Genomic DNA, 25,730 nt, shown 5'->3' with positions numbered 1-25,730 from the left:
ATGGGGCTTACGCCCCGTGCCTCGGGGCTTACGGCTCACTGAGACGGACGTAAAACGCCCCGCCTTACGCCCTCGCCTTTTAAAACACTGCGTCTGACACTTTTGAATCTTGTTGTCTTAGAGTAAAGATTTGGTTAATGTACCAAAATGTCCTTAAATCTTGAAATTTTAAATATGCCATGTGGATATTATTGGAATTAAAAAGTTACACTAAATATAGAAAGTAATACTTTTTTTTTTTAACAAACTAAAAAGGAAAAGTAAGGCATGTTAATTAAAATAGATGGAGTAATAGTTTGTTAATCTTACGTTAACTCAAATTAGGTAATGAGTGCGAATGTAGCTGGAGCAGAAGGCTACATTAGCCAGTCGCTACAAAATAATTGGTAATTTGTGAAGGTTGAAAGTTACAATTCATGGAGGTTTTAGCCTTCGCTAGTCTTAGAAGAGGCTAAAACCTTCATAAATTATAACTTTTAACTTCCATAAATTATTCATTTTTTTGTAGTGTGCGCATGTCAGCTCCAACGAGTCATCAGCCCTCTCAAAATTGTCTTCCTTCTCTTTTCCACTGTTAAATGTAAACACGTGAATGTATACTACTCTGAAATATGGCCTTTTGCTGAACTCAAGGGACATTATAAGCAGGTCTAGCGAGCTGAGGCGGATTCAAGATTTAAATTTTATGGGTTCAATCTATAGATTTTTAGCATTGAATCCATTATATTTTTAAAGTTAGGGGTTCATATCTACTATTTATTGCAATTTTAATAATTTTTTATACATAAATTTAGACTCCGCGTTCAAAATTTGGGGTTCAATTGAACCCCAACCTTATAGGCTACATACGCCTCTGCTAGCGAGTTTCTTTAAGGGCCGGGTTAGCAATAATATTGAAGAACTTAACACCTCTTAGGCTCTTACGTATGAGTTTCTATGAGCGCTTTATCAAAAGATTCTAATAAATATTTAATTACTCCTTAAATTATAAGAAAACCGTATTAAGTACAATTTTTTCTTAAAAACATACTTGCATTTATTAGATTCATCTTTTCATAAAAGAACCATATAGAAAATGCATCATGATTCTTTTTCATGGTCAAATACATGAATCCTTTTCTGATATCATTTTGAACTGTGTTATCATCTCTAAAAAGCTTAAGTTGTTCTCGAAAGCACACTTTTTTTTTGTTGGTCAAATTCTATATCAAATTAAACACCGCCATATATGTAAAATAAAACAAAAGAAGTACGATTTTCGTAGAGATGTGGAGATGAAATAAAGAGAAATTCCAAAAAGAATGCAACTACGAAATGGGCAGCAACTTATGAAAGAATAAAGTTACATCACATCAAACATATCAACCTCTTATCTAGATTGATCATCATTTGGGTCCTTCCTGTTAATGGCTTGCATCATATGCCAACAATTGGTTCTAGGCCACTAAATTAAATGAGCACTCCCAGACCACTTGCTAATAGACACATACCCACATATAATACTCTCTTCTAATTTAACGTCTTTTTTAGTCGGTCATAAAAATAATCTCACTTATTATTATTTAGAATTTAATTAATTTTAATTTTATTTAAAAAATAATTTGTAGTCACACAATGCTTAAGACCTATTTTAATTATAAGTTTCGATTTTTTTTTATTTTTAAATTTCACGCCCAATCAAGCATCGGGACATAAATTTAAAGGGATGAAATATAACTAAGAAAATTAGGACAAACCCCTTAAACGCAATTATTCCCCGTATAAATATCAGTCGCGTACACTAGTATCAATCACCCACAAGACACTCAGAAAAAAAACAAAGAAATACTCTAGCTAGTGAGAGAGAGAAAAAAAAATGGTGCAAGAAGAAATAAGAAAAGGTCCATGGACTGAACAAGAAGATCTTCAGCTAGTATTTTATGTGAAGATGTTTGGTGACCGTCGCTGGGATTTTCTGGCGAAAGTTTCAGGTTTGAGGTTGGTTGGCGGGCGAGAAAAATAAAATAGGTATATATATATAGGCCATGACATAGTACGTATTTAGTGAAGGGAGCAAGTTTAATAACCTCTTCTTCTGCATTCCATTTCTTTGTTATTATTATTATTTATAGGTTTGAAAAGAAGTGGAAAGAGTTGCAGATTGCGATGGGTTAACTACTTGAATCCTGGTCTTAAACGTGGCAGGATGACCCCTCAAGAAGAACGCCTTGTTCTTCAACTCCACTCCAAATATGGAAATAGGTTTGTATTTTGAACTTCTTTTCTCGTTTCAATAATCCTTAATTTGTTAGTGTCCTTTTTTATTTTTCATGTGATTCAAATTTAGCCATGCCCACAGATTGGACTGAACATATACTTATAGCAAGTCCTGTTAATCAGGCATTTTTTTTTTCTTGTTTTCTTATCCAGAGTCCGGTAGCATAATTGATATGAGGTTTGATTAATTCAAATTTGCGCAGGAATAAAGTTCCACTTCTAAGGATAAACCACTTTCTATGAAAGACAACTTTATTTCAAAGTTCGAACCCAAGATCTCTAGTTCAGAATGGGGGATTCTTATCGGTGTACCCTACCACAACTTTTGTTGGTTATGCTTGTTAGGCATATCTATGCCATAGTAACCCAAATTCCACAATAAAAATTATCAAAACATAGAGAAACTAAATTATTTTACTTTAGTTGGTTAGATATAATCATGACAAATAAAAAAAATTGCATTAAGAATTTGGTAATTAAACAAATTGTAAAAGAGCAAACAAATAAATTAAAATGATATTGAGAAGGATAGGTTGGATTATTACTCATTATTTAGCCTAAACCACCACCATACCTAGTGTACGCAGACTTTACCTAAAGGTCTACCTTTAGTGGTTATTTAACCTAAACCGCCCTCTTATTTTGACTCAAAACAGATTCTAGGCACATTAAGACTCAACCTATAATTTATTGATTCAAGCTGCTTTAACTCGTGTAAATTTAATTTAATCCACTTATTTGACACCCCTACTTTACGTGCAGATGGTCAAAAATCGCTGGGAAATTACCTGGGCGAACTGATAATGAAATCAAGAATTATTGGAGAACTCACATGAGAAAGCAGGCCCAAGATCAGAAGAAGAAGAATAAGGCTCCTATTTCTCCATTTTCGTCCTCCTCCAATTGTTCCTCTTCCTCTGCCAATAGTCCTGATGTGGACTCTATACCCATCAGTACTGAACAAAACGAAACGAACTTCTACAATAACGATGGACTCGAGCTGTTGGAACAAGTTGTTGGAGAAAATAAAATACATGATAATCATGAAGAAGGGTATCAGAACATGATGGTCTATTCCATGGATGAAATCTGGAAAGATGTCGAATCATCACAAGAAATTGAAACAAGGAACAATTTACCAGTTATGGCTTCACCCTTATGGGATTATTGTCCTGATTCACTGTGGAATATGACTGATTATTACTTTGACAATCAAGATTTCACATTTTTTACTGGCTAACTGGAGGAAAAATATTTGTTTCTTGTAGAGTGGGTGTAGGTTTGTGAGGAAAGTAATATTTAGTTATCACTTGTATATAGCAACACTAAGAGTCTAAAAGATCCCATGATCAGAAGGCGCTGGGTTTTTTAATAATTGGTAGTGTTTGTAAGTCTTCTGTTGTCATCTGAGGCTTAGTTATATTAGTACTAGAGTATATATGTGTCTTTATGTGTGGCTACTCTGACAATCTCTTATATATGAAGATCTAAATTTCCTTTAATTCCTTGTAAAATACCGGTAATAGTAATTTGGTTATTCTATAGTTTTTTTTTATTTTATATTTTTTTATTATATTAGCAGCTAGCTCACTCTTTTCTCGCAGTTGCATTTCCATGTACAAACCCTTCAACATGTATTAGAGATTCTTACATTTGTAAAGACCTGCATAACCCACTCATTTATTCGCTCAGTCTATTGTAATCCAACACATCTCAGCCCAATAAAATTTTAAGCGGGGTTGGACAATGACTCATTTATGAATGGAAAAATTACGTGTTATAGTTACTTTTAGTACATAATTAGTGATATTAATTACCTTTTGTTTTAATTACTAATAATAACTAAATACTTTTTGAATTTAACTAATATAGCTACATAGTAACTTTCGATTCTTGTGCACAAATATACCTAAAATTTAGCATCCCCAATCCCATATCCCCTTTTAATGGTAACACTATTAATCACTTAATATACATTACCATCTCTCTCCTTTTCATAAATTTTTGACTCTCTCTATTCTCACTCACTACCTATTTTAGATTTTTCATTTCTCAAATCCCCAAAAAAATTCTCTCTCCTTCTATCAACCACCACCACCACGGGTGGCGGCCGCCTCTCCTCAAATTTTTTTTTGGTTCCCATGATTTCAAGCTTTGTGGACACATTAAACATAAGAAGGCAATTAACCTTTCCATTTTCTTTTTTATGTGAATGATGTTCCAACTAGAATGATCATTCATTATGGGCGTGGGCTTATCTCCCATTACGGGCAAGTTGTAGTTGTAAATGCCAAGACTTTTGGCCGTGGACCAAAGGCCCATAAATTTGAACCGAGTTGCATTTGATTAGTGGCTAGGTTTTTTGGTGGTCTAGGGTTTTTGAGAAGATGAAAAATATATGTATTTGTGTATGTTCTATGACATAACTACCAATTGTTGTGGTTGGTGGTGTATTTATGTAAGTTTTTCTATATTTTTGTGTATTTTGTTCAAATTAATTCCATCGATTCATCTAGTTTCAAATACATGAGTGACGAAAATACATTGTAAGTTTTCTATATATTTGTGTATTTTGTTCAAATTAATCTATCAAATACATGTGTGATGCAAATTGTTACTCACACAAATACATGAGATTTAATATAAAAATACATGAGGTTTGATTGGTAACTTCAAATACATTGGTTATGCTATCAAATACATGTGTAAATCCAAAAGCGAAATCAATATTGAAAACTTCAAATACATTACCACTAAAATACATGGGTGATGCAAATTGTTACTCACACAAATACATGAGATTTAATATAAAATACATGGGGTTTGATTAGAAACTTCAAATACATTGGTTATGCTATCAAATACATTGGTAAATCAAGAACGAAATCAATATTGAAAACTTTAAATATATTGGCTGTTGAATGTTTTCAAATTTTGAATTTTTGATTTTTTATATTTGAATGTTGAAGATTGAATGGAGGAATAGAAAATGGTTATGGAAAGGTAATCTAAAATCTGATTTTGTGGAAGGGTATGGTAAAAAAATACCAATTAATAGCTAATTAATTGATCCCACCGTTATGGCCTTAAATCAAGGGATATGTTTTATTTTTTCTTTGTGTTACTATGTATTTATAAGCATCAAATACATCCGAAAAATACCTTAATTCAGAAAAATATAGCTACAAATGATCATTTTTAAAAGGTAGCTATAAATGATAGGAAACTACCAAAAGGTAGTCATTTTGTTAATTTTACCTTTATGAATTCAACTCATTTTACCCTCTCAGACACAGTTCAAGCGGTCCATTTACCACCTCTAATTTTAGGAATGTCGGATAAAAGTAAAGTTGTTGCCTGAATTTTTTAAATCATAAATAAATAAATTCAAACCATTGAATTCATGAAGAAACATAATTATTATATACTGAAGACAATATACTACATTGGTGACGGACGAGACTCTGCGCTCCTTGTAAGGCTTGGAGGGGATTGGGCTCCTCTCCATTTCCCTTCTCTCCATTTCCCCCAAACTCTATCTTGGATTAGAGACACATGACATGGATTAGAATTAATGGCTAAGATTTAATTGACTAAAACAATGCCCTAACCATGATTACATAATTAATAACTTATCCATAAATATATTAGAATATTTTTCTCTCTCTTCCTATTTACTTTTCCTACCCAGTGAAATATCTTTTCTGTTTTATCTGATTATTTTTTGCCACTTAATTTTTTTTTCCCTAATAGACCCATTATTCAATCGGTGATAATTTCCATTTTTTCAATTATGATGCTTACTAATTTACATAATATAGACCCATTACTCAATTGGTAATTGTATATTTCTGAAAGAGTTTTCATGATTGAAAAAAAGATGGAATATTAAAATAGGAAGAGAGAGAAAATATTTTAATATATTTATGGATAAGTTATTAATTATATAAACTATGTTTAGGGCCTTGTTTTAATCAATTAAATCTTAGTCATTAATTCTAACTCATGCTATGTGTCTCTAATCTAAGGTAGAACTTGGGAGAAATGGAGAGAAATGGAAGAATTTGATGAGCCAATCCGCTGAGGGAGTGAGTTAGGCCCAATGCCTAATTTAACATGGTATCAGAGTCAAGCTCCATCCGATGTGGGTACATCGTCGGAAAAAAGAGGGAGGCACAATGTCCCCGGACCAATTGATCGGTCCCGGACCGCTGGGGGGTGAAAATGCCCCCATCCATGAGAATGTGCACGCTCCAGACACTACACCGAATTAGAAAAGAATATTCGGATCTATCTGGGCTTGGGGGGGGGGGGGTGTGCGCTGAAGAGAATATGCCACATCGGTGACTGACGAGAATCCTGGGCTCCTTGTAAGGCTTGGACAATTCTCCTCCCTTTGAGTTAACTTTTGGGGTGTGAGTTAAGCTCAATGCCTAATTGACATATACCGTGCACTTAAGATGAATTTATATCTATATCTGCTGGCCAAACACGAAAAGTAATATTGCTTAAATTCATGGACATTCCTATGAATTAAGATACTTTTTTAAGTTCTCATATATTGAATGGAATAACTAATTGACAAATAAAGTTACATTTTACATACTGATATAAAAGGATCGACCTTCCCCTAATTAAATTTCCAGATTCATCCATATTCGAATCCGAACTACTATACTGAGTACGAGCCTATCTGCTCTAATCATTGTGTTACATTAGTTTATCCGACACCTATGATTGTGGACCATTTATTCTAGTTGGCTGCTTGATGAAACCAGTGTGTAAAACTTAGATAGTGTTTGGTTAAACTTGTAAATTGGTTAAATTAGTTTTTAGATATGTAACTAAAACTCTTAACTTATTTAGTGTTTATAAGTCAAAACTCACACAAAGTAATAAGTTGGTCACTTCCAACTTTAAAGAGATAACCTAAAATAGCCGCGCACCCAACACCACTTAACTACATATATCCGACATATGTATAATATGTGTATAATCAGTGTATAATTGATGTATATCGGTTACGAAAAATAAACAATGAATTCAGCTGGCTATTCGTGTATCAGTCCCTCCAACTTATGGCTTTTAAGATTATTGGCACTTTTCATTTGACCAAATATTTTACTATTGTGTCCTTTTTTTTTTTTTTAATTCTCCCTCTCTCTCTCTCTCTCTTTTTTTAATTCTCAAAATACTCCTCTAATAGAACTTCTAACTCCATCTTCATTCCATTTCGTCCGTTAATATTCTCTTTATACAAATATTTTTTAATTTATAACTTTCGTATGATTCAATAACTCATCATTAATTTTCAGCACTTCAACTCAACAAGTAATTGTTTATTTATAAAATCAGTTTCAACCCAAAAAGTAATTTCAACGCTTAATGCTTATAAACTACTTTCAATCAGCTAATGCAAATAGGCTCTTATTATTTTTGTTGATAGTTATATGATCAAATGTAATATTGTGAATAATTGTAAATTATTGCCGTGTTTGTCAAAAATCATGATAAGCTAAATGATTAAAAATATTGTTGGCTTTTAAACGGATGGGTTTATTGTTTATTTGAACTGTATTATGTGACATCTAACGACTAGCCATTTTGAATTGAGTGAAGTCATTTGCACACTAAGATTTGCAAAGCATTGTCTTTATGCACACTTATATCAAATGAAAACACGATAATATTTTACTTATAAGAAGTCAATCAAGGTATCAAAAAATTAGTCCTATTCTTATAAAGTTCTTTTGCTTTAGGGGATTTAACAAGGATGCAAGAGTGTAGCACTAATGATCTCCAATAACGAAAATAGATTCTAAGCAAAAGAAATACACCCAAATCTGTAGCTCGATATTTTTACAGGTTTCAAAAGGGAAACAGTTAACGCAACAACACGTAGCTCCTTCACTTTAGTACACCAATATATACAGATTGCTAAAGTAAAATTGTTTATTTTTATTAAGTGGATGGGAAATTTTTTGTAGCACTCGTCAATTTTTAAATTGATAGGGATTAGGCGCACTAGAATGATTTCTAAAAGTCTAGATTTACAATAAAAAGGTGGTGGGTGGTGGGGAGAAAGCAAGTAAATTTTATTTAATTGTGATGAGGATGTGACCTGAACCAAATAGTAAATACTACCAAGTACAAAGATATGAGAGGCTACGAAATTAAAAAAACATAAAAATGTTTGGCAATTCCACTGGCTAATTGCTGAGAGTGCTAAGCATTTTATTGACCTCTTAACGTTAGACATTGTAAGTAAATACGACTTGATTGCAAGTAAAATTAATAATAATATAAGCACCTTTGTTTGTTGGTCATCTCACTGACGAAAAGTGATTATTTCTGCAAATTTCTTAACCAAATAAAAGCTTCAATTGTATCAATCGATATTTTGCCTATTTCTTCAATTGAATCTCTACCTAAATCGATTTAAGTTTAAGTTCTTCAATTGAAGCTTTGAACTGGTTTTTCTGATAGGAACCTATTTCTGATGGGTGCTCCAGAGTCATTCTCATAATAACATTATCACTATTTTGGACACAAATGAACTAGGAAATTCAAGGCACGTAGTACGATATCAGGGTTGCCCCAACTTAAACGCTATTAGTTGCAACTTGCATGGGTTTAAATTTATATAACATATATAAATAATTTGCATTAGCAGTGCAATTTATAAAATATTATCACTTGATATTAGGTGTGGTTAAACTAGCATATGAAAACATGACCTACTCAATCCGTTCAAGTTTAGGCGGGTTAATGACACTCATTTATTAACGTAGCCTTTTTTGATTAGTCCAATGAAACTCAGCTAAAAATTTGTGCTGATTTAAGCTAATGATGTAGCTCATATTGACCTGTATTATAATTTATGATGAATAACATTGTCTCATTCATTTGTTTTGTAGGCACCTTTAATAGTGTGTGCAACTGTGTATATATATGGAACTTTAGATTCCTGCAGAGTAACTTGTGTAGAGTTTAATGCAGACTAGGGAAGGTTTAATGCAGAGCGTCAATACTATCAGACTGTTACCTACTTCCAGAGATGTATAAACAGACAGAAAACTGGAAAGCATTTTGTCAAATAACGAATCCTAGTTTTTCAAATTATAATTAACAGACTTTTACCATACCTCCAGAAGTCTGTTTATAGCCTTTTCATTATCAACATCATAACTTTACTACCTATATACTAAAATTTCGTTGGGGAAAAAATTGATGAATATCCATCTATATTGCTTTGTTTTTTTAGAAGAATCATGTTTTCCTCTGCAATATGGCCTTCATTTTGATATAGGCATAAGCCTATTAGCAATGAACTTGGGCACCAAGCTTTAATATGTGTGGTGGATACATTTATTCATGACATTACCCATGACATCACAAACTTGGAGACCAAGTACTTCTTGCTATAAATAGAAGAGCTTCCCATAGTTGAAGACACACCGAAAACAATTGAAGAGCTTCTCTTTCTCTTTGTCTTCTTCTCTTCTTTTAGAGTATTATTGTAAGAGAGTTGTGTGTTGGAAAACACTTGTGTGAACCTTTTATTAGAGTGATCTTGTGAGGTTATTCTCTTGGGGTTTTTGGAATATTAGAGTATTTAATTACTCTAATTTTGTATTCTCTTTTGTTGTTTTGTATTCTCTTTAGTGTCCGTTGGTGTTAGTAAATTTGCTCCTCTTTTGGTTGTGGATGTAGGTCAAGTTGACTGAACTAAATTAAATCTTTGTCTTCTATTATCCTTGTTGTTGTCTTTAATTGACTGCTTTGTCTAATTTCGCACTATCCCGGACTCCTGATCCTAACAAATTGGTATCAGATCCTAGTTAATCCGGGTTTTGTTCTAGTAGTCACCATGACGATAACGAAGATATACGTTGAGAAATTCGACCAAAGTGCAAACTTCGGTATGTGGCAGCTGAAAATAGAAGCTATCCTGGTTGAGGATGGTTCGGATATGGCGCTGCTAGGAAAGGAGAACAAATCAGAAAAAATAACGGATGAGGAGTTTGCTAGCCTTGATAAAAGGGTGAGATCTAGTATTATACTAAATCTATCTGATGATTTATTGCGTGAAATAGCTTCAGAAATCACTGGTAAAGGCATGTGGGAAAAGTTGAAAGGCCTGTATACGAAAAGGACAGTTGAGAACAGACTCTACTTGAAGCAGAAGCTTTACACGTTTCACATGGATGAAATTACTTCCATACTCTCACATCTTGCCGCTTTTGATTCCATTCTTATGGATTTGAGTAATATAGATGTTAAGATGATTGAGGAAGAGGATCAAGTCGTTTTGCTAATATGTACCCTACCCCAATCCTTTAATCATTTTAGAGATACTATACTTTATGGGAAAGAAATTATCTCTTATAGAAAAATCAAATCTATCTTTGAAATCTAAAGATCAGATAGATAGAGATACTCTGCGGGGAAGGTAGTGGAAATCGAAGTACTGTTTATTTGTTAGGAGTAAATCTGATGCAAAGTCTAGATACAACAATTTAGTGTGCCATTATTGTCATAAAAAGGGTCACATTAAGTTTGAGTGTCCTAAGTTGAAAAAAGAAAAAGAAAAGAAAAATGAGCACGGGGATTCTGACATTCTTTGAAGCAAGTGTTGCGACGAGATTGAAGGAGCTATATTCTTAGTAGCTGAAAATAATTTTAGTTCTAACGATGAGTGAATTTTAGATTCGGGTTGTTCGCATCATATGTGTCCCAACAAGGTCTTGTTTTCTACATATGATTCTATTGAAGGTGGAGTTGTTTTGATGAGCAATAATGCTGCCTGCAAAATTGTTGGGAAAGGTACAGTCTGAATCAAAATGCACAATGATGTGGTGAGAACTCTCACCAATGTTAGATATGTTCCTGAGTTGAAGAAAAATCTCATCTCTTTGGGCACTCTAGAATCTCTTGGGTGCAAATACACAGGTGAAGGTGGAGTTCTTGAAGTCTCCCGAGGTGCTCCTATGGTTATGAAGGCACATAAGTCTGGAACGTCGTATACGTTGTTGGGATCTGTTGTTACAGGTGTTACTACTGTTTCGACATCAGACGGAGATCCGTCTGATTCTGACATCATGAAATTGTGAAATTTGCCCCTTGGGGCGTTTTGAAGAAGGTGGAGCAAAATTACTATATCGCTCAAAATTAGGTGGTCAAGGTGGAGATTTGTAATATGGCCTTCATTTTGATATAGGCATAAGCCTATATGCAATGAACTTGGGCACCAAGCTTTAATATGTGTGGTGGATACATTTGTTCATGACATTACCCATGGCATCACAAATTTGGAGACCAAGTACTTGCTATAAATAGAAGAGCTTCCCATAGTTGAAGACACACCAAAAACAATTGAAAAGCTTCTTTTTCTCTTTGTCTTCTTCTCTTCTTTTAGAGTATTATTGTAAGAGAGTTGTGTGTTGGGAAACACTTGTGTGAACCCTTTATTGGAGTGATCTTGTGAGGTTATTCTCTTGGGGGTCTTGGGATATTACAATATTTAATTACTCTAATTTTGTATTCTCTTTTGTATCCGTTGGTGTCAGTAAATTTGCTTCTCTTTTGGTTGTGGATGTAGGTCAAGGTGACCGAACCACGTTAAATCTTTGTCTCCTATTATCCTGGTTATTGTCTTTAATTGACTGCTTTGTCTAATTCCACACTATCCCGGACTCCCGATCCTAACATCCTCTATTGATCTATCAAGAGTATATTGCATAATATCTTATTACTCTTACTAACAAATAACGGGACCTGAGTTTGTTTTGTTCTGTTGATTTCTAAAACAGTTCTGACGTTATCCAACAAAGTATGAGCAAAAGCCTACGAGAATTTTCTCTTCTGTTTAAATTTTTTCTTCTGTTTAAACTTTGAATGCTTGAAGAAAGCCAATTAAGTTTATGAATAATGAGTAACACAATTTTGAAGGTTCAAACTATGCATTTAAAAACGAAACTTCTTTTAAGTACTTTATTTGGTGTACCTACTCCTAATTAATGAAAGGTCTATATTGGTACTCCTTCCTGATAATTTAACAAGTTATTGTCTGCAACGAATAATAATTATAGTTAATCCAAGCAAAGCATCAAAGGAAAGTCAACCTCATACTTGCATCGCTTGTTTCTTTTTCTTTTTTTCTCACGATTTTACAATTAAGAAAAGCCAAGAAACTTCACCAAGTTTTGAAATAAAACAAAGAGAGCAGGAAAACAACGACAACCTTGAAACATTAATTAAGCAACATTTGGTTCTAATTTAGAGAAAAGAAAAGAGGAAATCCATCCTTAATAATCAGTGCAAGGGAGCTGCTCGTGATCGTTCTGGCCAATGAAGATGATTTCGTATACCAAAGCAGCAATAGCAGCACCTGCAAATGGCCCGAGCCAGTAGACCCAATGGTTGTTCCAGGTCCAGCTAACCACTGCTGGACCAAAAGACACGGCGGGGTTCATTGATGCACCATCAAAGGCACCACCAGCCAAAATATTGGCACCCACAATGAAACCAATCGCAATTGGGGCAATAATTCCCAAGTTGCCTTTCTTGGGGTCAACTGCAGTTGCGTAGACAGTGTAAACAAGGCCAAAGGTCATTACTATCTCGAAAACAACTGCGTTCCATGGTGTCACTCCACTTGAGAGTGTGAATGCTCCTATTTCCTGCATCATTTAAAAAAAAAAAAAAATTGATTTCTAACTTTAGTAGTAAAAAAATAAATATGACTCATAAAAAAAATTATGGTGTGTGGTTTTTTTTCAAAAATATCTGCGTCTGTTTGATTTTTGAGTAAAAAGTCTGTTGCATGAAGAGGAAAGTGGCTTTACCAATCCACCAGTAGAAAACTTGAGGAGCACACAAGCCGCGATGGATCCAGCCAATTGTGCAATCCAATACAAAACACTTCTGAAAAGGGTAATGTGACCGCCCACAAAGGCACCAAATGTAACTGCAGGGTTAACGTGACCTCCAGAAATGTTTGCTCCAACTGAAACCGCCACAAAAAGGGCAAAGGCATGTGCTATGGATGCCGAAATAAGTCCAGCTGGCGTTGCTGCTCCACCATCCGTTAGCTTACCTATGAAGAGTACCAATATTATTCTCAAGAGTTATTATTACACGTTAACAGTGTAAGAAATTCTTTATAATGTCAATGCATATATATAAATACAAATTATACTTACTGAAGGCCATGCCAGAGCCTGAGCCTGCAAAAACGAAAATGAGCATGGAAATGAACTCAGCTGTTGCAGCCTTGAGAGCATCAGGCTGGCTAGCCTCTGCTAAACTTCCGAGGGAAATTCTTGAAATAGGCATTATTACTACTAATTATTTTCTCTGAGGAAGAAGAAATGCTCAATTTGTGAGATGTTTATTTCATAGCAAGTTAGTGCCACTTAAATACAGTGGACTAATAAGAAGATACCCTTGGGTTGGAAGCCACCTGTCATTGTCTCTTAGGCGTGCCTCCAATTTATTTGGATGCTGACATGTGGCATTTCAATGGGGTTCCAACCGCTGGTTAAAGGGAAAAAAAAGGAGTTAAGTTAAAAAAATATTATGTACTCCCTCCATTCCATAATAAGTGACTTTTTGAGCTTACATAACACCCCAAGAAAGTGTTATTCACAGAAAATTAGGAGTGTTTTTAATAACTTACTCCTAATTAAATGCCTATAAAAAGAAAAGCTTAATGATTCTTGATTACGTAAATAAGAGTCATTTTGGAAGAAGAAGATCAATTTCTTCTTGAAATCCTAAAGCACCACTTATGATTTTTGATTATGTAAATAATTATTTTGAAATAAAATGAAAAGCCTAAAAAGTCACTTATTATGGAATGGAGGGAGTACTATAGTGTAAAGAATTTTATTTAACCGGCTATACTAATTTGCTTTTTTAGGTTAATTATCTTATCATATCATATTTGATATGATGAGTTGTATGTTATTGTAGGTAAATTTAACCAAATTAAATGAAAAGAAGCAGACATTATGGGTGCACAAAGTGTATACCAGAATTAAAGAGATTAGAAAAAGGAATGGAAATAGTATGTACAGCCGACCAAAAATAAGGAGAATGATAATAGGATACATCAAAATGATTGTTGCTCGAACCGACAATTTTGCCGACGGTGGAATCTATGATGGAGACAACCATAGTCAGCTATCTAAATTGTGATTGTAGGCAGCATCACTTAATCAACATATCATTTCTGCTTATTAGAGATTAATTTGTAGATTTAATAACATTTATAACTTATGGTATATGAAGGATCCTTTTTGTTACTACAAAAACTTAAAAATTAGACACGGATAACTTCTATCACTAAACAGTAAAAATTAGTCCGGAATCTTGTTGAACGATGGATTAGTATGGATTATAAAAAAACATTAGCAACGATTTCCATAGCTAATGTTAATTAATTTTTTGGTGAATTTATTTTTGTCATCCAAGTTTGAGTATTGATAATAAGCTTTTAAGAACAATCTGATAAAACCAAATATGACTTCTTATTTATGGAGTGATATCAAAGTGAGACAACTCTAACATTTTCTTCTATAAGGTTCTAATGTCTTATTTTAATTTGAAAAACAGCTTTTCATCATTATTTGCAAAAGGAGATTAATGGCCAACAAATTGGTCCAGCCAGATGGAAAATTTTGAAAAAAGAGAGTAAAAGAATATACTCCCTTCGTCCCAATTTATGTGATATAGTTTGACAGGGCACGGAGTTTAAGAAATAAAGAAAGACTTTTGAATCTTGTGGTCTAAAACAAGTCAAAGATATTTGTGTAGTTATAAATCATCTCGTTAAGTGTAAAAGGTAAAGTTTAAAGTTAAATATTATCAAATAAGGAAATGTATTATTCTTTTTTGTACGGACTAAAAAGAAAAATGTATCACATAAATTGAGACAAATGGAGTATGCTGTTACAATATGTACGTATAGTTCCGACTTCCGATCAAGAAAGGACTGCCACAAGTTTAAGTTTGTTTAAAAAGGAGCGAGAAAGTGGTGGCTTGTAATTATGATGTGCTAATCAAAGTAATTATGTTGTCTTGATCAATTTTTTTAAAATTTGGTATGAATAGTCTGAGATGCTTTCTAATATAGATTAATTAAAAACTGAGGGCCAATTAGCTGTAAGCGCAATAATATATTGAGTAGGTACGTAATGGTGGACTTGGTGCTTTACCACTTGATAAAAGAAAAATGAGCTTTTTTATTAACAAACCAAATGCATCAATTAAAACATTACTTTATCATATCTGCTGATAATTAGGTAATTAAGTTTCTGGACCTTCTTTTTTCTATCTTATCTTCTACTAGGTAAATTATTTTGGACGGCTAAGCTAACAATTTTTTGCTTAATTTGTTTAAGAAACGCTGGACCTCCTTGTTTGTTTGAACATTCTAAAAAGAATATTAGAAATTTTTTAAGCACCATTTTGTCATTCTATGAATTTTTCCAGTTTTGATGAGCAGAAGTAATGAAGAACCGGTCGTTAAACGGTTATGTCATGTTGCTTGCTGCGCATGTATGTTTTCAAGTTTTATGGTGGCTTCTAAATTACCTTTTTAATTTGTCTTTTGGCAACCAAAAAAGGGTTTAATAGCAGTTTCGGTCTCCTTAGTTATTGATAAATTCTAATCTTAATTCTTAAGATATCTGACTAATCACATATAACCTTCAATTACTTGAAATTCTCACTTTTGATCCATTTGCTTGTGAATACTAACAAATTTCCTGAAGTATTAACCGTTTAATCATTTAATTACTGGTGTGTTATGTTAACTTATATCATTACTCCATGTACTTCTAAACATAGTAAATATAATATATTTCCTACATAAAGAGACCCCAAAAACTCACATTTTAATTAATTAAAGATTAAATGTATTGAGTCATACATCACAAGGGCAAAATCAAAATTTAACCACAACTGAGGGAAAATATGTGAAGGTATCAGATACTATTACGTAGGATGAAACACCAGTTAGATGGAAGTGCTATATCAATTCTGTTAGATTATGTAATTATTTAGTAAAATATATTTTGTAATCTTCTATTTTAGGTTAGCATATGTTAGAAATATTTAGTCAAATTAGTTCCTAATTTGTAGCCTACAATTATGTTGTAAATCATGTATATCAACCCATTCAAGGGAGACAGATTATTCAAGGAAAACATTCTCTTACATGGTATCGGACTAGGTTCTCCTCGAAAACCTAGCATCCAAAAACCACACCCGCAACGCCGCCCGCCTTGCAGCCGCCGACCCCCCCCCCCCCTTTTCGTTTTCCTCTCCTTCGGCTATTCTCCTCTCTTCTCCATGGTGACACCTCAAGTTGCGTCACTGCGACTACCGTCACCAATATCAAATCATCGTTCCTATTGTGCTTGACTACGAAGGGAAGCCAATACAATAGCGGGCTACCTCAAGCTCCATTGTCGTGCCCAACTTGGTGATCGACCACATCCTACCTCCCTCCTCCCCCACCCCCCCCCCCGTGCCACCACCGCCACCTGCGGCCAAAAAACTTGCTGCTAAGGCCACTATGGAACGGGCTGGATGACATTGTTCGGCAATGGATATATGGTACGATATCGAATGATCTTCTCAACACGATCATTCATCAAGAGAACACCGCGGTCGAGGCTTGGGACCGCCTTGTTCATCTTTTTTCAGGACAATAAATCGGCTAGAGCTCGCTCTTGATGCAAAGTTCACCAACACCAAATTGGTGGATTTTCCTAATGTGCATCTTGCCGCGGTGAAGTTCTTGCGGAACAACCTTGCCAACGTCGGTCACAAAGTTTCGACGAACGACTTGTGCTTCGCCTTCTCGCGAGGGTTGTCGGAGGAATATAAAACTTTTCGCACGACGGTGCAGCATCGTACTCCTCTCCCGTCTTTTTGACGTTATCCGTCGATGCTTGAGCTTGAGGAAGATAGCCGTACCAGGACGCCATTCACGACGCCGGCTCCTTTTCTGTCTTTGTTTCCCACAAATGTTCATCCCTCGGAATTTCCTCGAGGGCAATGGACAGCCTAATAATTCTGAAAATAACTTCAACAATCGTGGAACTTCGCAGAATCGTGGAAAGAAAATAACTGTGGTCGCAGCGGCGGCAACCGCAACAACCGCGGTGGCAGCGGACAAAGCAAATGTGGGCGGCACGCCTGGCTGCACGGCCCCGGGCAGCTGAAGAATAAAGAAGAAGGGACTCACCGCCTGGTTGCAGTATCATCCACCGTGGGCAGCTTGGGGGCCACAGCCGTGGACACCCCAACGGCCCTACCCACGGCTGCGGCGCCAGCCTCCGCAGGCCGGCAAAGAACTGCGGGTTCAGCCCTCGCAAATAGGGATTTCTTGGTCCCTCGTCCCTCCACAAAATGCTCTACTCGCTGCCTCATCACATGGCGGGTATGCGCCCACAGATATTGATCAGGCTATGCACACAATGTCTTTGAATCCGCCCGATGACAAGAATTGGTACATGGACACCGGAGCCACATCTCATATGACCAACTCCCTCAAGGTAATTTCTCGTCTTATTATCAATCGAGCAAAAATAATGGCATTGTTGTTGGTAATGGTATGATTCCAATTGGTCGTGGTTATGGTCATGCTTCCCTTCAAGTAAATCCTCTTTTAAAACTGAAAAATGTCTTACATGCACCTAAACTCATCAAAAACCTTATTTCGTTCGTCAGAATTTACTACCGATAATATGGTTTAACATGGAATTTGATCCCTTTGGTTTTTATGTGAAGGATTTACGGACGGGGAGCAAACTTATGAGATGTGAGAGTTCGGGTGATCTTTATCCATTCTTGAAAAATTTTCGAGTCAATCCGTCTTCGCACCATACGCACCAGTGTCATCTCTCCTCATGCTATCCGGCACTCAGTTTAGTCATCCAAAGGGGATGTTATTCTTAGTTCTTTACGTAGTAGTAATTTGATTGAATGTAATAAGGCTCAAACAATGTTTGTCATTCTTGCTCTCTGGGGAAATTAATTAAATTGCCTTTTTATGACTCTCTTTCAACTACTACTATGCCCTTCTCATGGACATTACGGTGATGTATGGGCTGCACTGCTCTTAGCTTCTTCCAAGTCACAGAATGTTATGTTTTATTTCTTGACGATTACACAAATTTTCTTTGGACTTTTCCCATCAAACAAAGTCCCAGGTTTATAATATCTTCTTGTCGTTCCAAATTTTTCATTCGCACTCGGTTGAAAAAGAAATCAAAACTTTTCAATGTGACAACGGGCGTGAATTTGATAATGGTCCTTTTCATAAATTTTGTGAACAAAACGGGATGCTTTTCCGCTTTTCTTGTCCCCACACTTTGTTACGCCCTATTTTGAACGGGTCCAAGATAGTTTACAACTTCACAGTTCTTTTAACTGGTTTTAAAAAAGTTAGAGTCGCCACCTAATTTTTAAGGGAAATCAGGAAACCTATATGTATTTGTGTGTCTACTCCATTTTAGTCCATGAAACCTATGAGATTCTAGATAAGGGTTTTATTTACCTCGAGGGGAAGGTATTAAGCATCCCTCGGAGCCTGCCCGAAGACAGTCCTTAGACTTAGTTTAACTGAACACTAGAGGGGGATTATCTATCTGTTTATCATTATTATTACCTGTTTTCAAAATGTTATGATTTCATGAAAAGCTACACTAGGTGATAATATACTAAGTATATACAGTGTATAAAAATGTATTTATATCAAGTGTCAAGTATTCATAAAGAATGTATAGTAAAAAAAAATATATATAAAAGAGTATAAAGAGAATGTACCTCGTAAGTATAAAAGTATATCTGTTAGTACAAAGAGTGTATATATATGTTAGTGTAAAGAATGTGTAACTATATTAAGAATATAAAAAAAAAATGTAAGACTATGTAAAAAATAAATATATCAAGGATATAAAGAATGTGCGTCTATGTATATTAAAAGAATGTATGTATATATTTCAATTACAAAGGTGTATATCAAACATAAAATATATGAAGAATTGTATAACTAGGTATATCGATTGAATAAAGAATGTAAAAGGAATCCCCAGTATTTATTGGTGTAAAGAGCCTATATAATAAAGGAATTCAAAAAAAGTGAAGTCGATTTGACTTATTTCTACCGTTTCGTAAAAGAGTGTTTGTTTAATGAATATCCTACCAAAAGAATAGGGGACAAACGAATTGTAAAAAAAAAAAAAATTGGTAAAAGTATAGATAAAAAATAAATATAAGAAATTATGTATAAAAATGAGTGAAAAGATATAATGTCTTTAAAGAATAAAAGATTTTAAATAGACAACCTAATAAATACCTAGCGTCAATAATGTGGATTTAACTTGAATAAAAGGTATATTAGTGTGTACGAAAGAATGTAAAATGTATGTTGTAAAAAATGTGTATTAAAAGTGTGTAGAAAATGTATATTAAAATTGTATAAAAATAAAGGATGAACTATTATCTTTGCTTAAATGCCAAAAGTGTGAATTAATTAACAAAGTATTTATACCAAGTCAATTTAATCTATTTATGAAAGTATTGATGGCCTAATTCTTGCCTAAAGTGAACGACAAGCTTTAAATTAACATGCAAGATGACAAGTAAATAAATATCTCCACCGGACATTCAAAAAAATAAAGTTTTCACTATCCTATGAGTTTATGTTTTGTACAGTTATAAAAAAAAAATGCAGAAAGTAAATACAAACAGTGATTCGATGAAGTCTTCGGGTTCCTTCCGAGTGTCGTCTTCGGGATGTATCTCCGGGTACCTGTATAAACACTTAGTAAAAATGTTAGTAAGAGCATAAATAACTATCGGATGAATTAAAGAAATAATGAATAAATTTAAAATAAAAAATCCGTCTTTTGTACATGGGAGGCCTTGGAAATCGACGAAAATTTCTTCATCGGCCAAGAGTGTAATATTTGTAATAAATTGTAAAATGAAAGAAAAATATGTTAGTTAAAGAAGTTTGCAAAGTCAAAAAATAAGGGATGTGACATAAAGCTTTTAAAAGGTGATTTGACATAAACCCTTTGAAAAGTGATACGACATAAAGTCTTTGAAAAGTGATTTGACAAAAAGCCCTTTAAAAAAACGATTTGACATAAAGTTCATTAAACTTGACAAAAGGGAGATAAAACTTGTTTTGACCCTATAATTGGTGTAGTATACACGGTGTAAGAATGTATATGTATATGATATATATAAAAAATATAAGAATTAAAAAAATGAAAATATATGTAAATGTAAAAATAATGTATAGACAATGTAGAGAAAATATAAAGAACAAAATGTGTAAAAAAATAATAAAAGAAAAATGAGCATGTAATGTGATGATATTGACAAAAAGGTAAAAGAAAATGTTTGCAAGTGTATGAAAAATATTTATAGGGGAGTACAAAAAATGTATGCAAATTTAAAGAAAGTAGAGAAAATGTATGAAGAAAATGTAGAGACAATGTATGAATGAATATAAACAAAATGCATGAACAAATATAAAGACAAATGCATGAATAAATATAAAGACAATGCATGAATAAATATAAAGACAATGTATGTGATGTATATAAAAATATAAAGGCTATGCATATAATGAATGTAAAGACAAGGTATATAAAAGCGTAAAGACAATGTATGAAAAAAGAAGAGAGAAAAAAATAAAATAAAATAAAGAGAGGAGGAAGATGCTAGTCTTGCTAGTCTTCCTATGAAAAGAAAATTATGAGTAGTGTAGAGAGAAGAAAAAAATATATGTGAGGTAGTTTGAAGTGGTGAGAAAAATGAGAGGGAAGTCCTCCTTTATAGGCAAAGGTAAATCACTTTTTATCCAAACCCATGTGCCAAAACTATGGGTGATTCACAAAACCATGGGCTGAGGGGGAGAAAGAAAATGTTTAGGGTTAAAACCATGTGCTAAATCTTATCGTGTTTTAAAAATTAAATTCTCTAGATTTTCTCTCGCACCGATTTTCTCTGGTGAATTTGTACTAAAATATAGTTAAATAATAATGTAAGCATAAAATATAAATATTAATGTATAATATATAAAAATGTATTGCTATAAAATTAAGAAACAATTATTAATTGCACAAAAATGGTAGTATTACGTTGTACATGTGCAAAAATAATGATTCTTGAAAAATGACAATAAATTGATAAAACTCCTAAAATGAGGACAATTATCAATAAATCATCGAAAAATGTAAAAATGTGTAAAAAATGTATTTCGTGCTCTTTAACGAATCGGGGCCCCCAAAACGTTAATTTCAAGCACGTGAGCCAAAATTAGGTGTCAACGGCTTGTCCCTCTTCGACCGGAGACGATGAAAGAGTTTTTGGACAAAGACGTTGACGTGTAGCCTATTTTGGCTCGGCAAAGAATTGCTAAATGGATATGTACGGAGAAGAAGCCGGACGTTGATAGAGCTTTGACAATGCTCTCTATCTGTCGCGAGGTTGTGATAAAAAGAAAAATGATAAAAGGGAAGGATTGTTCGGGGGCCGAAAATATATAGCTTCCAAAATTGCCCAGGTGTCGAGCTACGAGACGCTAGGAGGGTGCAAGATTGTATACTTGCCGGGTAAGAATGATTCTCGCCCCGATGTGACCGAACTCTATATAGAGCTTCCTACATATCTCGCCAATCACGAGAATCAGGTCAATGTAGTTCGAAAGGTGGTAACTAATGGATGTTGTGAAAAATTTTAATCGTCCGATCAAAATTTTGCCCCAGTGTTGTTAGAATGGTCCTAGCAAGTGTAGGACGAAGGACGATCGTGCTCGAATTCGAGCTACCTACATATCCCTGAGATGGGAGTCAGACCGATTGTAGTTCGGAAAAATTTATTGGGGAGGAAAATGATTCATTGCTAGAGGGGCGACCGAACTCAGAGCCATGGATTGAAATGGACTACAAAGTTGTATGTCGGGACCCTGATGAAAACATCGGGTTGTGTGACAAAGCTTTGAATGTAGAGGGGTCCTGGATTGTGTGTGAGGACCTTGATGCATACTCCGGTTTGTGTGCCAGAGCCTTAAAATGAAATGAAGTCTCGTATTGTGTGCCGAGATCCTGATGCATACTCTGCTTTGTGTGCTAGAGCTTTAAAATGGAATACCCGCATTAGAAGGTGGGCGCCTGACTGAAATTAAAATGCCCGCATTAGAAGGTGGGCGCCTGATTGAAATTAAAATGCCCGCATTAGAAGGTGGGCGCCTGAACTGAAATTTAAAATACCCGCATTAGAAGGTGGGTGCCTGACTGAAATTAAAATACCCGCATTAGGAGGTGGGCGCCTGAACTGAAATTAAAATACCCGCATTAGAAGGTGGGCGCCTGAACTGGAATTAAAATACCCGCATTAGAAGGTGGGTGCCTGAACTGGAATTAAAATACCCGCATTAGAAGGTGGGCGCCTGAACTGGAATTGAAATACCCGCATTAGAAGGTGGGCGTCTGAACTGGAATTAAAATACCCGCATTAGAAGGTGGGCGCCTGACTGAAACTAAAATACCCGCATTAGAAGGTGGGCGCCTGACTAAAACTAAAATACCCGCATTAGAAGGTGGGTGCACAAAAATACCCGAAATTAAAATACACGGATTAGAAGGTGGGCGCCCGATGAGGTGGGTGCCGAAATTAAAATACCCGCATTAGGAGGTGAGCGCCTGAACTGAAATTAAAATACCCGCATTAGAAGGTGGGCTCCTGAACTGGAATTGAAATACCCGCATTAGAAGGTGGGCGCCTACAGTTTTTTTTTTTTTTTTTTTATTGTAAAGAATGTTGGAAAATGAAGAAGTGAAGAGAATCGTGTCTTGACTTCAGCCAGTACCAACAATTAGTTTTGTGCATAAGAATTCTATCAATTTCTTCCAGGCTAACCGAGATTGACTTCGGGATAATTCCTACGGCTTAAGTGGTACCTCAGACATACCTAAGTATCGACAAGATTTGTTCGTCTTGTTTCAAGTAAAGGTTTTGAACTATACCTATACTCGTGTTTCAAGTGCCCTCGCTAGAAAGAAAGTCCCTTTTTCACCATATTCAGTATTTTTGAACTTTGGGACGTCTAGAGAAATACACTCATACTCAGAAAGATGTTCAATGCATGCAATTGTGATACCATAAGCTTGGCCGTCATGTAAGTATCCACTAATGTGAGAACCCTTGGTATAGGATCATGTAGGGCTTGTTATCGGGTTGTAATGTAGGCTTGGGAAAAGGGTAGGATATCATTTGGGTAAGGTGACTAATCCTTCCCCGAGCATTGCACTAGTTTGTGCTTTGTATTTGTGTGTGCTCTAATGCTTGGATCGCTTCGTTTTGTTGTCCCTTTCTTTTGTACTTGTGCGACTTCTTTTGCAAGTTGGAGCCCTTTTTTTCCCCTTTTTTTTTTGGAGTTCGGTTTGTATGCCGAGGACTTCTTTGGGGATTAAGAGAATGAACCCGGGTTGTATGCCCAAAGTCTTGATGTTAATTCCGGTTGTATCCGGAGTGTGAAAAATAAAGAGGAATAACGGGTTGTATACCCGAGATCCCGAATGATGTGATGATTTTTTTTTTTTTTTGGCTCCTTGCTTGCTTTGGAGGTCGTTGTTCGTCTTTGTTTTTATGGGACTTTTGTATCTTTTTGTCATTGGAAACTTGACTTGGATCTTTATCCGCGATTGCACATTTCTAGTACGCTAGCTCAGGGAGATTGGGCCAAGAGAGGGATAGTGCATGTAAGCACTCGAAATGGTATAGGCTTATGATGTGGTTGTCAAAGAAAAGGCTTTAGGCTCGAAGGGGGAATGCTAGGGATAATGTCATTTGATAGGCTAGAAAGGCACAAACGGGTCAAAGAAGGCCTACGATCCTTTCCTATACCGAGTGTTACTCATAATTTCGCCTCAACAGACATTCAGGCCAAGTTCTAGATCACAATGCAATGCAATTGAACGCTATTTAAAGCTCACCACACAATGCAATACGAAACAATGAGGTTGGTTTTGTTCTTGTCTTACAAGCATGCAAGAGAATTTTCAAGTGTCACTTAAAGTGTGAATGAGAGGTACCAAAAGAATCTATGGTTTACCACGAAGTCAGTCCTCTCCACATATTGATTGTTACTTGTTTCTTTCCTATGCACATTCCTAACTATGTTGGTACCAACCAAGTCAAAGATATGAATCTAATTTTATTTTTATTTTTTGTATTTTTTTTGAATAAAGGTACCGAAGACGAAGAAGGTTTTGCCTACGTATCTCATCTTTGATGAGAATCAGGTGCGCTTAGTTCGTTCAGGGAGGTAAGAACAATTTTTTTTTTTTTTTTTGATTTTCAAATAATTTTTGGACTTTTTTTTTTTTCTGATTCTTTTTTTTTTTTAAATAATGAATCTGAACCTAAAAGTACCTACGTATCTTGTCAAAGAAGAGAATCGGGTGTGCGTAGTTCTTGCGGATAAGATATAAGAAGAGGTGTCGATTGGCGGAGTTTTGCAAGTACTCGACGGACGGCGAAGGAATGTGTCCATCGTAGGCACGGGCCTTTGAAAATTATCCGGGAAGGGACCAATCCTAGGCTCGGAGGCTTGGACAATACTATGGTAGGCGGTTAGAAAAAAATGAGCCGATCCTTGCAGAGCATTAAAAATACTCTAACGGACGTAGAAGAAGGAGGTCAACTGTAGATGGAGCGTTGACATTACTCCAGTACGTTGACAAGATTGTGATGGAGGAAAAGGTTGGACGTTGGCAAAGCTTTTGATACTACTCTGCATTTATTGGCATGATTGGCTATGAGGAAATGTCATCGTCGGCGGCTTTAAAAATAATCCGCGTATCTTTGGCAAGGTGGTAGAGGGATTCGACCTTTACGAGTTTCTAAAAATACTTTCGCGCTTCGTAATAGATTACAATGATTGGGTACCAAGCTTGTTTTGCGGAGCTTTAACATTACTCCTTGTCGGTCGGCACGATTATTGTATAATTGAGGGGGGATTTACTTGTGTTGGACCTTTAGGGTTGAAAAATAAAGGCCGACACGCCAAAGTTCCATGGCTTGCGATGCTTGGAAGAAGAAAAGCATATCCCGAAATTTGGGACCAAAACTAGGTGATGGTTGGGGTAAAGGCTTATTGCCATTTGTTGGGTTTGGATTTCAATGGGTTGATTGACACTCTTAGAAGTCTTTTTTTGGAGAGTCTTTGAATCGCTCCAAAATAATTGTTCCGATTTTTTATTCGGTGAATTATTTGGAAACGATGGGGAGACCGAACCCTTATCGAGGGTTGCCTACGTATCTTGTCGGGACAAGAATCGGGTCGAACGTAGTTCGGGCGATACGGTGTTGTATGTGATTTGTATGATTTCTATGAATTGGTGGTTGTATTGAAAAGAACTGAGGCTATGTACAAGACT

General features: G+C 35.2%; 2 protein-coding genes across 2 annotated transcripts; one reads left to right on the top strand and one right to left on the bottom strand.

Moving 5' to 3' along the window:
• Positions 1-1,785: 1,785 nt before the first annotated feature.
• On the top strand, positions 1,786-3,758 carry LOC132052824 (transcription factor MYB59-like). The gene is made up of 3 exons (XM_059444512.1): positions 1,786-1,970; positions 2,112-2,241; positions 3,019-3,758. Exons 1-3 carry the CDS (start codon positions 1,856-1,858, stop codon positions 3,494-3,496), a joined length of 723 nt encoding a protein of 240 aa, XP_059300495.1. The 5' UTR covers positions 1,786-1,855; the 3' UTR covers positions 3,497-3,758.
• Positions 3,759-12,364: 8,606 nt separating this feature from the next.
• LOC132052823 (probable aquaporin TIP1-2) lies at positions 12,365-13,649 on the bottom strand. Its single transcript, XM_059444511.1, has 3 exons — positions 13,461-13,649; positions 13,104-13,354; positions 12,365-12,938 (listed from the first exon to the last, which is right to left on the bottom strand). Exons 1-3 carry the CDS (start codon positions 13,591-13,593, stop codon positions 12,564-12,566), a joined length of 759 nt encoding a protein of 252 aa, XP_059300494.1. The 5' UTR covers positions 13,594-13,649; the 3' UTR covers positions 12,365-12,563.
• Between the last annotated feature and the right edge of the window lie 12,081 nt (positions 13,650-25,730).

The sequence above is a fragment of the Lycium ferocissimum genome, chromosome 4 (genome assembly GCF_029784015.1).
Source record: "Lycium ferocissimum isolate CSIRO_LF1 chromosome 4, AGI_CSIRO_Lferr_CH_V1, whole genome shotgun sequence".
NCBI lineage: Eukaryota > Viridiplantae > Streptophyta > Magnoliopsida > Solanales > Solanaceae > Lycium > Lycium ferocissimum.
This window is presented reverse-complemented; position numbering and strand designations above follow the sequence as displayed.

Coding starts and splice junctions, on each gene's coding strand:
- LOC132052823 (XM_059444511.1), bottom strand. CDS start 13,593: ATGCCTATTTCAAGAATTTCCCTCGGAAGTTTAGCAGAGGCTAGCCAG. Junction 13,355..13,460: donor AGGCTCTGGCATGGCCTTCA/GTAAGTATAATT, acceptor TACTCTTCATAG/GTAAGCTAACGGATGGTGGA. Junction 12,939..13,103: donor AGTTTTCTACTGGTGGATTG/GTAAAGCCACTT, acceptor TAAATGATGCAG/GAAATAGGAGCATTCACACT.
- LOC132052824 (XM_059444512.1), top strand. CDS start 1,856: ATGGTGCAAGAAGAAATAAGAAAAGGTCCATGGACTGAACAAGAAGAT. Junction 1,971..2,111: donor TTTTCTGGCGAAAGTTTCAG/GTTTGAGGTTGG, acceptor TATTATTTATAG/GTTTGAAAAGAAGTGGAAAG. Junction 2,242..3,018: donor CACTCCAAATATGGAAATAG/GTTTGTATTTTG, acceptor CTTTACGTGCAG/ATGGTCAAAAATCGCTGGGA.